General features: G+C 35.8%; 2 protein-coding genes across 3 annotated transcripts in view; one reads left to right on the forward strand and one right to left on the reverse strand.

Moving 5' to 3' along the window:
* The window catches only part of LOC149784366 (nuclear pore complex protein Nup93-like), a 111,044-nt gene extending 98,300 nt beyond the window's left edge, over nt 1–12,744 (reverse strand). The window contains exons 1-2 of one of the 2 annotated variants that reach the window (XM_089932421.1): nt 12,601–12,744; nt 3,933–4,139 (exon numbers count right to left, since the gene is read on the reverse strand). In XM_089932421.1, coding sequence (XP_089788547.1) covers nt 3,933–4,117 — 185 coding nt within the window. In that variant the 5' untranslated portion in view covers nt 4,118–4,139; nt 12,601–12,744. The remainder of the gene's footprint in view (nt 1–3,932; nt 4,140–12,600) is intronic. The other variant, XM_089932423.1, reaches the window with a different exon arrangement.
* Nucleotides 6,581–7,647, forward strand: LOC149784367 (uncharacterized). The gene has a single exon (XM_089932981.1). The coding sequence runs from the start codon at nt 6,655–6,657 to the stop codon at nt 7,645–7,647; it is 993 nt and encodes a 330-aa protein (XP_089789107.1). The 5' UTR covers nt 6,581–6,654.
* Nucleotides 12,745–13,003: the final 259 nt, after the last annotated feature.

Here is a 13,003-nt window from a genome sequence, read left to right on the forward strand (position 1 = left end):
GCACTGAACCAGGAAGTTTCAATAATATACCATGTGAGATAGCAATGCACTGAACCAAGAAGTTATAATAATTACAGTGTCTCTAGTTATACCAACTATCACTGTCCGATTTCCGCAAGTTATCTTTTGATGATTTTTTTAAATACAAATTTGTTATTTGAGACTTTAACAATAGCATGTAAAGAACAAGTTGTGTTTTAAGAATAGAATCGGTGACCAAAAGATTTTAACAGTCCCCTGTGCATTATTTTCTTCACAAAATCAGTTTGAAAGCATAAATGAATCTGTTCTGGGGAAATAATGGCAGACATCACCGTGTTTTCATAAACATTTAGGGCAAATACATCAAAGGAAACATTCGATTTATTAAAAGCAAAGTCTAAATATCATATTATTGAAGATTAAGCATAAAAATGCAATTATTTAGGTCCCAAACGAATGTGACAATGCTCTGTTGTGGAATTCGAGAAACACTGTACAAAGATGTTTTCAATCATATTTGTGACAATACGGGGGAAAAAATGCGAAGCAAACACTATTTAACCAATGCCTGATGTTACTACACATTATGTAGACAGATAATATAACCATAAATCTGCAATCCTCTTGGACTGTTGTAATGAAGCTAGAATGTGGACGGTTGCATTAAGAAAGCCCATCAGCCTAAAATTATATGCACTTGCGTGTTTGGCTGTTTCAGTTCGGTTGGAAAGAAGGTTGTAGTTTATCAATATGCTGACTTTATTGCTTCAGTGTTATCTATGAACAGTTACAGTACAGTTTTATTGGCAACAAAGAAATTGAGACCAGCAATATGGTATGAAGACATGCGTGCATTTGCTCTCATGTACATCTTATAGTGGTTGTTTCAAACAAGTTTACTTTTTTTGAACTGCCATTTTATTGTGAACTTTCAAAAAGAAAAGAAAATAATTCTTTTTAAAGCTAGTTGATCAAGCATTTTTCTAACCTGCAATTATAATACTGTAATCTAGTTACACCTATCAGTTAAAATTCATTACAATGAATAGCTTCTACAGTGCTCTTAAGTCATATGGCCAAAATACACTGCATATGAATATGATAATTTTAATATACTTGCAAAATGTGCTTATAATAAACACACAACTCAGAAAGTTTCTACTTGAAAATAAAATATTGCTTAAAACCAGTGTTAAATGTAGATATGCATACTGAGAAACTGAGGGCATAACTCTAAGAAACGAATAAAAACACACATACAATATATATATATATAGCTTCCACTTCTCCCTGTTCTGTCCAAAAGAAGAAGTCACTTCTCCCTAAAGTTCAAGTCTAGCTTGATGAACACTTATGATTATTATTAATTTATTATTATTATTATTGGTAAGATTTTATATAGGTGTAGGCATTTAATTTCCTTTCACAGCATTAGTGGCACATTAATTCTAAAAGAATTTTTTCTCCTGCAATTTTCAGGGTAGAAACCTTGGAATGTAGCACCACAGCCAGGCTGTTAACGCAACCATTGAATAATTACTGGCCATATTATTAGTCTAGTAATGTCAATATGATGATTTCAATGTAAGATCAATGAGACATGTTCTGAAACTATGTATACTATCACTTGTATTTTTTCACCATGGTATGCGATTTTCCCACCAAACAGGTTCAATATAGTGTAAATTTCTTTCAGTCTGTGACTTCAGTTGTTCAGACTGTTTTTATACCCATTTAATTCAGCATGTCTCAGGAGAAAGTACACAAATGTCTCACTAGGATTTTAAAACTAGGAGTCCAGGACTCACATTTTTGTAAAAATAGGAGTCCCACTATCAAAAGTTGCAGTCCCTTAATTCCTACAGAATCAACACAGACGTGAGTGCATCTATTTTTAGATGGAGAGGTTTTCATAATGTAATCACTCACATTAATATAGCTTCATTACAACAGTCCATTGACAGGATAGCAAATTTATGGTTTATTTATTTGTCTATGTCCTTGTAGTAATTTTAGGCAATAGTTTAATAGTATCTGATTTGCTGTTTTTTCCCCGTATTTTCACAAATACCTGTCAAGTCGGAAAACAGCTTAGACCTTAAAGCACATCTCACGAATTCCACAACACAGCATTGTTCCATACATTTCTGACCTACGTAATTTGTATTTTAAAGTTAAATCTTTAATAAAATAATACCTTGGCTTCGCTTTCAATGATTTGCATATTTTTCTGAAAATATTTCCCCCATGATTTATGAAAACAGACAATCTAATAAACTGGTACATCCCAGACTTAACGAAGTCCACCATTATTTCCCGTTAGGCCTACTGGTTCAGTTACAGTTTCAAACTAATTTTATGACGAAATAGTGTACAAGAGGTGTATATATCCAGATCACCAATTCTGATCTTAAAACACAAGTTTGTATGTTTTATCATCAAAGGATATCATGCAGGTAATTGAGAGTTGCTACATTACTTGGAAAAGAGTTAATGCTCAATCAGCTATCAAAACATAATGCTTGTGAATGGGCAAGAGTTTGTTTGTTAACGTAATTGATATCAAAACTAGGCCTAGCTACTGATCTATTGATGAATACATTTCACTACAACACTAGAACTAACCGGGCTAAGGTGAGGGGCATTTAATAAAAGTATGGCCAGTCAATGTTCCTCTTAAATAGCTCTTGTTCGTCCATTAGAGTGATACTGAATTTTGTCAATCCATGTAAGGACTTATTCCAAACACTAAGCTAGGCATCACACACTTTCTTACACTTAGCTACTGTCCTATCCAAACTTTCAATTCTAGCAGTTTTAACACTCTTCTGAATCTCGTTACAATCTTTGTAAGTTTGCCGTTTAACCCAAAAATACTTATCCAAATTTACGAATGGCATTTGGTCTAAGTTTCAGCATGTCTTGATTCTGAGGTCATGTGCACTACTTATTCTGATACATTTGGAAATGAACACAATAATGAAAGCTTGTTTATTTGATGTACTTTTATAAATGGCCGCATATACATCTCTGGGTCTTTCTGATTCTGAATTCAATCACTGTAAATGTAAGTACATTTTCCCACCCGGCCGCCAGTCAAAGCCTTTGAACTTGCCGCCCAGCTACTGCATCATGTTCTTTTTTATGTACTCTTATAATGGCAACATGTATGTACATCAAGTGGTCTTTCAGTCACTGAATTCTGTCATTGTAAATATCAGCACAGCCAATTGATCAACACATTTTCCCACAAAGCAGGTGGCTGAAGCAAGACTGGCAAGTCTTTGAAGTTTGCCACACACCTATTACATGTTTACGGAGGACTCCCGCCTCAGTGATTTTCTGCATCCCAATATGTGTAATTAAGTGTGTCCGAGATCTCTGGTACACATGCAAGAATATCCATAGTATACAATTTTCATGCATGAAATACAAAATTTGTGTGAAATACACGAATTCTTGGGTTATAAGACCTATACAGCCATGATATTTCCAATCCATGTTTTACACACCTTCTCCACTAAAACTGCAAATTCTAAACATTATATTTTTTCTAACTTTCTCACATCATATATTAGTATGCACTGCAACCAACAATCTGACCTTGCAAAATATGTTTCAGATGCCCTCATTATCCATGCCCTTTTCAAATTCTGTACAAAAGACTAATGATAGGTGTCATATATGGAGAGGCCCTGAAAAGACGTGGTCTAAGGTGCTAACCTTTACAGATCAATGACATCTCACTTCAGTCCACATGGGTCAAAGTCTCGGATCAGTCAACAAGGTTATGTGTGAGTAGCTTCCCCGGGGTCAGTGGTTCTTCCTCACCAAATATACTGGTTGCCATGTACAGCCTATCATGTGATGAAATGGCATTTAACCCACAAAACCAAAACCAAGCAGAATATATTGATAATTTATGAAAGTACAATCTATTGGTTACTTACGCTTTGACATCTGTGGCATCCTGACTAACTGGAGCGATTCTACTCAAAAGCCTTTCCCCTGCCTGCAGAATCTGCTGTAAAGTACGCTCAACAGGTGGCAGGTCTGTACCACTGTCCATCTCTGCAGTCAGTTGTTCCGCCTGCTGCTGCAAGTCGATAAAGTCACCTGGATCATCAATATCCATCCTGTTGGCTTGAATTGCCCTGCTGCATATAAAACAGGACAAAATGAGAGATGGTAGTGGTCATCATCTTACCCTGGAAATTCTTGTCAGTTTAACTGGAATGGCAGTACTAGGAACATATTTGAGGTTAGTTTTGACTGGATTCAAACCCATCTGTTTCTGAGAGATTTTCATGTAATAATTATGTGTATACAAATGTTGTTTTCAATTGGCTAGTTTAGCCATGCATGTGCAGAAGGGTGAAAATTGTACCCTTTGTTTCTTTTGTGCATTCAACCCAAGATTTTTGTGTCCTGATACCATTATTCTCCAAATCTTAAACATATCCTACTTTTTTTCAAAGGTTCAACTGTCTGTGCGATGTTCAGACCAGTCTGATTTATATATATGGCAAAAAAAGTCTGCTGGCTGCAAAGCAACAGAAACCCAGTATGCTGAAATCGGGTTAAGTTGAAGTATACTTCTTTAATCAAAACAAATTAAAAAAATATTAATATCGAAGAAAGTGTTTACACAGCTTCATTTCGTTCAGGATACTTATCCTTTTAACCAATTTCGATATTCTCAGCTTCCATCACATTCCAGCCAACTGAAATGTAGGCCAACAGAACAAACATGTCCATTTGCTTGTGCGTGAGTTTGAATTTATTAAGAAAAGGACTTTAGAGTAAGTAAAGTCTGACTAAAACATTGCAACTTTAATTTGTAGAAAAGCGCCAATATTGGCTGCAAAGTGTGTGAGATATTCATGAAAATTTTACTTATTGTTCTGATGTTAATCGACATTGGAACACGCTACACAGTGCCGTTACTTTGGCAGTATGACCTCGAGAACCAAACAAATATTACTGGTTAGAGACCAATTATCGCCACATATCAATTCTCGCCATAGGAATAACAACTCATGACCATATGCAAAGTTTTGGTTCCTGTTTAAAAAATAAGATTGATTTAAGCTGACAAGTCAGAGCAAAAAAAAGCATATGGCAAGTCGATTAAGTAAAGAAAATAACCCAAATCCCCACTTTAGCTCCTTATGTCTCCATTTACTGATGTGGGGAGTCACGTGGTCAACAAGAACTACATCATAAAACCATACTTTGATGTAGGCCATTGCTTTTTTATAGCAGACGCTGTAAATGAGAATTACAACTTTTCCACAATAAAGCCTCCTCAATTAAACCTTTTCCTTTTCCAACACTTATCCAAAAATACAACAAATAGCATGGCCACAGCATTCATCTCTAATGTATTATCAGATCTTGTTAACACAGTTCCACCATCATTCACGGCGTCTCCAGACTCCATATTTTACTTGCAAAGAAAGGTCAAGGGCCAATAGCCAGGGAGCATTGATTATTTTATTTCTCCCAAAATGGGAAAAACAACTCTTTTAGAAAATGTTACACTGAAAAACAATTGTTACCCTTCAATGGAACCATGTGCACCATTACTATCAACACGAACACAACTGTCAATTATTCCAGGTCATACCAATTAAATTCTAAGCTAGTAAAATTAAATTCTTACTATTTTGGGACAAGTAAAAAATAACCAACCTCCTAATTGGAATTTAATATGTTAATTATCTTTCTTTTGGTTATCAAAATTTATATGAAACAGCTATAAAGAAGAAAAAAAATAAGCTGACAAATAATCTTTAGTCCACATATTAAGGCATCTAGAAGGTGTTTTCCACTGTACCTAATCTTTAGTCCACATATTAAGTCATCTAGAAGGTGTTTTCCACTGTACCTAATCTTTAGTCCACATAATAAGGCATCTAGAAGGTGTTTTCCATTGTACCCAATCTTTAGTCCACATATTAAGGCATCTAGAAGGTGTTTTCCATTGTACCTAATCTTTAGTCCACATATTAAGGCATCTAGAAGGTGTCTTCCACTGTACATTATCTTAATGGATTTTACTTTAAGATTTATTACATTTTTGTGCATCATTATACTTCATTCATACGATTTTAATAATTCATTAGAAAGAGAATGATTTTTTTCTCTCAAATAAATCAACACAAGCAGCATGAAAATTGTCAAGAAAAATAACATCTTTCAGGTGAATGTTACCTACAACAGTAAAGACGAGAAATAAATGACTTAATTTTATTTTTAGCAATGCCAAAGAGGTATAGAACAGAAGAACTTCAATCCGCTATGTGATCTGTAAAGCTGAAAAGGCTCACAATTTCACAAGCATCTAGGGAATTCCAAGTCCCTAGAAAAACTGTAGAAGACCATGTCAAGGGGAAGGTACAAGAAAAGGCCCCTGGAAGATGACCAATGTTAACAACAAATGAAGAATTGTCCATGGTCAATTATATGAAGTATTCGGCACAACAAGGTTTTCCACTGACCAGAAAAATTACCAGGCAATATGTAATAACCATCATGAAGCAAAACAGATGCCATTCTCTATTTAACATGAATAAAGGCCCCAGCGACAAATGGTCCTGAGACTTTTTTAAGAGACATCCTGAACTATCAGAGAAACATGCTAAGCCACAGGACCGAGACAGGAACAGGATGTCAAACATGCATGTGATGACTCAAAACTTCACTCTTCTTGAAGACTTACTACACAGATTAGGATTAGACAACAAACCACGTCAGATTTTCAACTGCGATGAAACAGGATTTAGTGGAAAAGAAAAAAGTAGTCAGAAAGCTACTGGTATCAAAGGCCAACACAGTTACCAACAATCTGTCACAACATCTGGTCACATCAATAACCACTTATGCATATCTGCAAGTGGAAAAATTCTTCCATCCTTTTTGATTTTTGAAAGATGTTTACCCCATTTGGCTTATAAGAAAGGTGTTCCAGGTTCATGGTTATTTGGATACTCTGCTAATGGGTATATGGATGGAACACTCTTTACTCATTGGTTTAAGGATTTTTTTTTACATCATTGTGGATCAGCAAGACCTGTGCTACTTATCATGGACAACCATGACAGCCACATAAGCCTAGATGTCATCAAGCTTGCACGAGATAATCAAACTGAATTATTGGGGTTGCTACCACACACAACCCACATTCTACAACCATTGGATGTGCAAATCATTGGTCCACTGAAAGCAAAATTCACCTCAACTGCAGTTAACCTTGGCTACATCAACAAGAATCAAATATTAAATAAAGCCAAGTTTCCAACAGTGTTGTCTTTTGCCCTTGATCAGTTTTCCACTTATCAGGTCAAAGAAGCCTTTAGAAAAACTGCTATTCACCCATGGAATCCTGACACTATTGACAAGACACAGTCTATCAATAGCCATTTGAAAATAGTGATTAGTCAGCCCGTTCCATCATGTAAACCATCTACATCAGCAAAACCATCATCTGATGAAGAATTACAGGCATCAAAATCAGTCTGTCCAACCTGTGATAGTTACACTGGAGCAAATCCTTTGGTAGCAGAAAGCCTTATACCTCAACACTTAATAACATCTTCCCAGCAGTGCCTGTTATACCACAAGTTAGAAGAGCAAAACTGTTATTACATTCAAGAGTACTAACATGTGATGATTTTTAAAGAAAGTTACAGGAAAAGGCAACAGAGGATAAGAAAAAGTAAGAACTGAAAGAAGGACAGATTAGAGAAGAAAGCACAACTGAAAGAGAATAAAGAGAAAATAATTCAAGAAAATGTTTGGAAGCAAAGAAAAAAGAAATTTAGCTATGATTTAGATATATGTGGTGTGTGCAAGTCTTGTGATCCACCAATGGAAGAGTCTGATGATGAGAATGTTGAAGATGAGGCTATGGATATATTACAGGTTCAGTGTGGCAAGTGTCCACAATGGTATCACCAGTTCTGTATTGTAATATATGCTACAGATGAGGGTAACCTTGGCAAAGATGACACGGAATTCATCTGCAGTCTCTGCCTGAATGATGAAGAATAGTTATGTTAGTGTAATAAATAAATCAGTAATAATTTTTTATGCAACAACAATGGCAATTTATAATAATTTCTTTAATGTTGTGTGGCTTTTGAATTTGTTTTCCAAAATAAGATGAAACAGAATTCATCAGCATCCTGTGCCTGAACAATTAAAAATAGTTTTATTAGTGACAATAACAGAATCAGTAATAAAATATTTATGATACAATAATGTCAATTTATAATAATTGGTTTACTGGTATTTTGTTGTTATTATTTATGATACAATAATGACAATTTATAATAATTGGTTTACTGGTATTTTGTTGTTATACATTTGCTCCAAAATATTATAAAAATATTATAATAATTTTATTCGACTCATGTTTTTAATTGTGTATTTACTTTTATGGTTTCCTTTTCAATACTTCTGTAATTTTTTTAATGATGCAACTACTTACCTCATTGTTCATCATGAAATGATAACAGCCGAATTCTCGGCATAAAAAAATGCATGTCACATAAGTAATTATACATGAAATTAAATATCTTTGACTCCTTAAGCTTCATTATTTTGAGATATTTATTAAAACTGCAGAGAAGTAGACATTATTGCAACCTTTACATTTCACACAATGTTAAATAAATCCAGTTTTTTTCAAGCGGTGAATAAATAAAATTATATGCATTCCTATCATAATTTGTAACTGGTAAAAAACATTAATTTGAATTACAAAGCAACACAAATTAAAACTTAATTAATCAGAAATAACTATTTTCCATTTAATGAAAGAGAAAATAGAATCTAATAACCATATGCGAGTAGATCACACTGGTCAACAGTGAAATCATTACTGACTTGAAAAGGCCCTAATCTGTAGTATTTTGGTGTGCCGAACACGAATATAACCGTGAAAAATTTGTATTGGCTCTAGTTTTGAAGATATTCTTATACCTCATTTTCTATGTTTCACTGTGTAAATTTCTCCAGTAGGACTGCAGCAACATCCGGAATAATGATGTAACATTGCATAATACCATCATGCTCACATCATCCACAGTTGATTGCATCATTTTCTGATGCAATGCAATACTAATGCCATGTGGCTGCTGAAGTAAGTTGACGTCAGCAGTGTACTATACATGTGTAGGCCTATTATACTAATGCCAGGCGGCTGCTGAAGCTGAAGTAAGCAGTGTACTATATAAAGCCCAATCAGATAGGTTCAGCATTTAAAATATTTTAGACGTTGTGCGAGACAGTTCAAGCTACTGTTACATAAAACTTATTATTTTATCCATTTACGTACAATAAAGAACAGTAATGCCTCGAAAGTGTGTTAATACCGCGGACAATTTTTGCTATATTTGTGGGGAAGTGACATTTGCCAACCAGAAGAAAAGTATCAATTCTCAAGTGAAGAAGGCATATCATCTTTACTTCGGATGCAAGGTTGGTGACCAAGACAAGCCTTGGGCTCCGCATATATGCTGTGCTACATGTACAACACAGCTTTCACAGTGGTTGAATTGCAAAAGGTCATCAATGCCGTTTGCAGTCCCAATGGTGTGGAGAGAGCCAAGCAACCACCTAAATGACTGTTACTTCTGCTTGGTTCCTCCTCTTTCCGGCGGAATAACGAAGCGAAAGAAGTCGAGAATAGTCTACCCAAACATTCCGTCTGCATTGAGACCAGTTCCACATGGTGAGGGACTTCCTATTCCAGAACCTCCAGCAGAATATTCTCTTGATTCATCTGACGAAGACAAAGGTGAGTCGACCTGTTCTTCTCCTGGTCCATCAGCATGCAGTGATCCAGATTTTCACTGTGGTGCATCATCAACCCCACACAGAATAACACAGGAAGAACTAAATGACCTGATTCGTGATTTGGACTTATCAAAGAACAAGGCAGAATTGCTAGGATCAAGACTCCAACAATGGAATCTTCTAGAAGAAGATGTCACAATTACTGCATATCGAAAGCGCCACCAGCAATTGGAGCCTTTCTTCAGAAAGGAAAGTAATCTGATATTCTGTTCCGATATTGAGGGCCTCATGAATGCTTTAAAAATCACTCATGACCCACAAGAATGGAGACTATTTGTGGACTCTTCGAAACTGAGTCTCAAGGCTGTGCTTTTGCACAATGGAAACATTCTTCCATCTATTCCAGTAGCATATGCTGTCCACATGAAAGAGACATACGATAACTTAAGGCAGCTACTGAATTCCATCGAGTATAACAAGTACAGCTGGCACCTCTGTGGTGATTTGAAGGTAGTTGCCCTTTTAATGGGACTGCAGCAAGGATATACAAAATACATGTGTTTCTTATGCGAGTGGGATAGCCGAGCAAGGGAAATGCACTACATGAGGAAGGAATGGACTCACAGGCAGAATGTAGCCATTGGAGAGAAGAATATCCAACACCCAGCTCTGGTTGAGGCTCAGAAAATCTTGCTACCACCCCTTCACATCAAACTAGGTTTGATGAAGAACTTCGTGAAAGCCATTGACCGGACTTTGCCAGCATTCCGATACCTGCATGAAAAATTCCCTCGACTCAGCGAAGCAAAGATTAAAGAGGGAGTTTTTGTGGGTCCTCAGATTCGAGAGCTTTTCAAAGATGACCGGTTCAACAACTTGCTGGAAGGTGACGCGAAACAAGCATGGAATGCTTTTCGCCTAGTTTCTACAAACTTCCTCGGAAATGTTAGGGCAGAAAACTATAAGGAACTAGTAGAAGACATGTTGATGAAGTATAAGAAACTTGGCTGCAATATGTCTCTAAAGATTCACTTCCTTCATTCCCATTTGGATTTCTTTCCTAGCAACTGTGGTATTGTTAGTGATGAACACGGCGAACGTTTTCATCAAGATATCGCAACAATGGAACAAAGATATCAGGGAAAATGGTCCACTACAATGCTGGCTGACTACTGCTGGACACTCCTCAGAGATGCTCCCAAACAGCTGTACAAGAGACAGGCGAAGAAATCTAAGATGTAGTCAATGACTTGATTTTTTATAGGTAGGCTATTACAGTTGACCTTTTACTATTGGAATGCATTTCATTATGTAAACATTAATTTCTTGCAGATTACAAAAAAACTAGAGCCAATTTTGCAATTTGACTGTCATATTCGTGTTCAGCACATAAAAATTGATAAGAATTGACTAATTTTATTTCAGTAACATGACTTTTGTAAAAATTTGTTGTCCGGTGTCATTAACTTTCAACATGTGGCAACAATTGGTACTGACTCTCCCATAAAGTTCAACACCAACACGATTTTAATCAACGGTCCCCACATAATCGTTCATGTTGCTGATTTCACATTTAACACAAGGAAATTGCCCTGCTTTTATGTATTCTACTGCCAAGGAGCAAGTTCATGTCATTAGTGGAAGATTAAAAAAAAAATGTGTTGGGTGTCAAGGTCTTATAGCTTAACTAACGGCACTGTGTAGCGTGTTTTGATGTCGACTAACATTGTTATCAAAGTCATATTTTCAGGAATATTTCACACAACTGACAACTAAAATAATGATGTTTTTCTACAAAGTAAAGTCATAATGTTTAAGCCAGACTTTACTTACTATGATGTCTTTTCTCTAATAAATTCAAATTCTCACAAAAGAAATGGACCTGTTTTCAAGTTTTATTGGCTTACATTTCAGTTGGCTGGAAAGCGATGAAAGTAGGGAATGCCGAAATTGGGTTAAGCTGAAATATTATTCTTTAACGAAATGAATAAAAATATATTATGCCTATTGTAACTGTAATCAATGGCTTGTTTCGTTCAAAAAACATACCCCCAACATGATACCTACTTGAACTTACTTTCAGTGTTTCCCTTTACCCTCATTTGTGCTTCAGAGACCCCCAAATTTTTAATTTGACCCCCAGTTTTGATACCAAAGTTTGTTTTTAACTCAGTCTGACCCCCAGTTTTGACATCAAGGTGATTTTTGACTCTCAGTCTTGCACCCCTAGGGGATACACTGACTTTGGCATACCTCAACTACCATCGCATTGCAACAAATTCAAATGTATATAAATGGAATGTGAAAATGCATCCATTTGCTATTTTCATTCTGCCAGGATGAAGACAGCACAGTAAGTATATTAACTACACATAAATTAGAGGAAGAGTGTCAATATAGGCTTCCAAGTGTGTGAGATGTTCCTGAAACTTTGATTACTCATTCCGATGTCAACGACATCGGAACACGCCATAGAAGGACGTTATTTGGATAGTAAGACATAGCACTAAATCAAAAACAACATATGCAGTGTCTTACATTGTAGGAATAGTCTCCAACCATTTGGGTCGAGGTTTTACAATTTAAGGAATACCAGAGATATTAAATAAAACAACACAAGGACACTTCTTCCATTTAACCTATGTAAGCATCGACATTGATATTTCATACACATCGTAATAACTTTAGCACCGATACGATATTTAGTATCAATGTATATAAACACTGTATTTGTAAGTAAACCGTAAGCAATGATTCTTTGTGAACTACACCAAGTTATTATCCGCCACTTTTCATTTTGATAACATAACTGACCTTGATGACACAACCAGTAATTTCAGGGAAAAAATATGTAGAGTTATTTATACCAAATAACTTCAGTAAAATAGTTGATGAAGTATTCTCCACTATTTTGCACATGTACCCTACCGCCTAAATGGTCACGATATTACAAGGTGACGATAATATTCAAGGACTTCCGAATAAAGCTTCATTCAAAGTCAGATGAAAGTTTGTTATAGTCGAGCGCCTCCGTGTCATTTAGTACCAGAGACTTGTGTGCATACAGACAGCAAGACTGAATGCGAAAACAAGATATGTCAGGCGAAACATAAACCTTTTCTCCAGAATATTTTTGTAGATGTTTCACTCTGGTTTGGCATCCGGCTTTTTTTTTTTTTTGTTGCATCTGGCCATCCCAAATTTGGTTTAAAAGTGT

The sequence above is a fragment of the Sinohyriopsis cumingii genome, chromosome 14 (assembly GCF_028554795.1).
Source record: "Sinohyriopsis cumingii isolate HCF-2022 chromosome 14, ASM2855479v2, whole genome shotgun sequence".
NCBI classification, from domain to species: Eukaryota; Metazoa; Mollusca; class Bivalvia; order Unionida; family Unionidae; genus Sinohyriopsis; species Sinohyriopsis cumingii.

Bases quoted from the DNA above. Each gene is read 5' to 3' on its own strand.
- LOC149784367 (XM_089932981.1), top strand. From the start codon at position 6,655: ATGTCAAACATGCATGTGATGACTCAAAACTTCACTCTTCTTGAAGAC.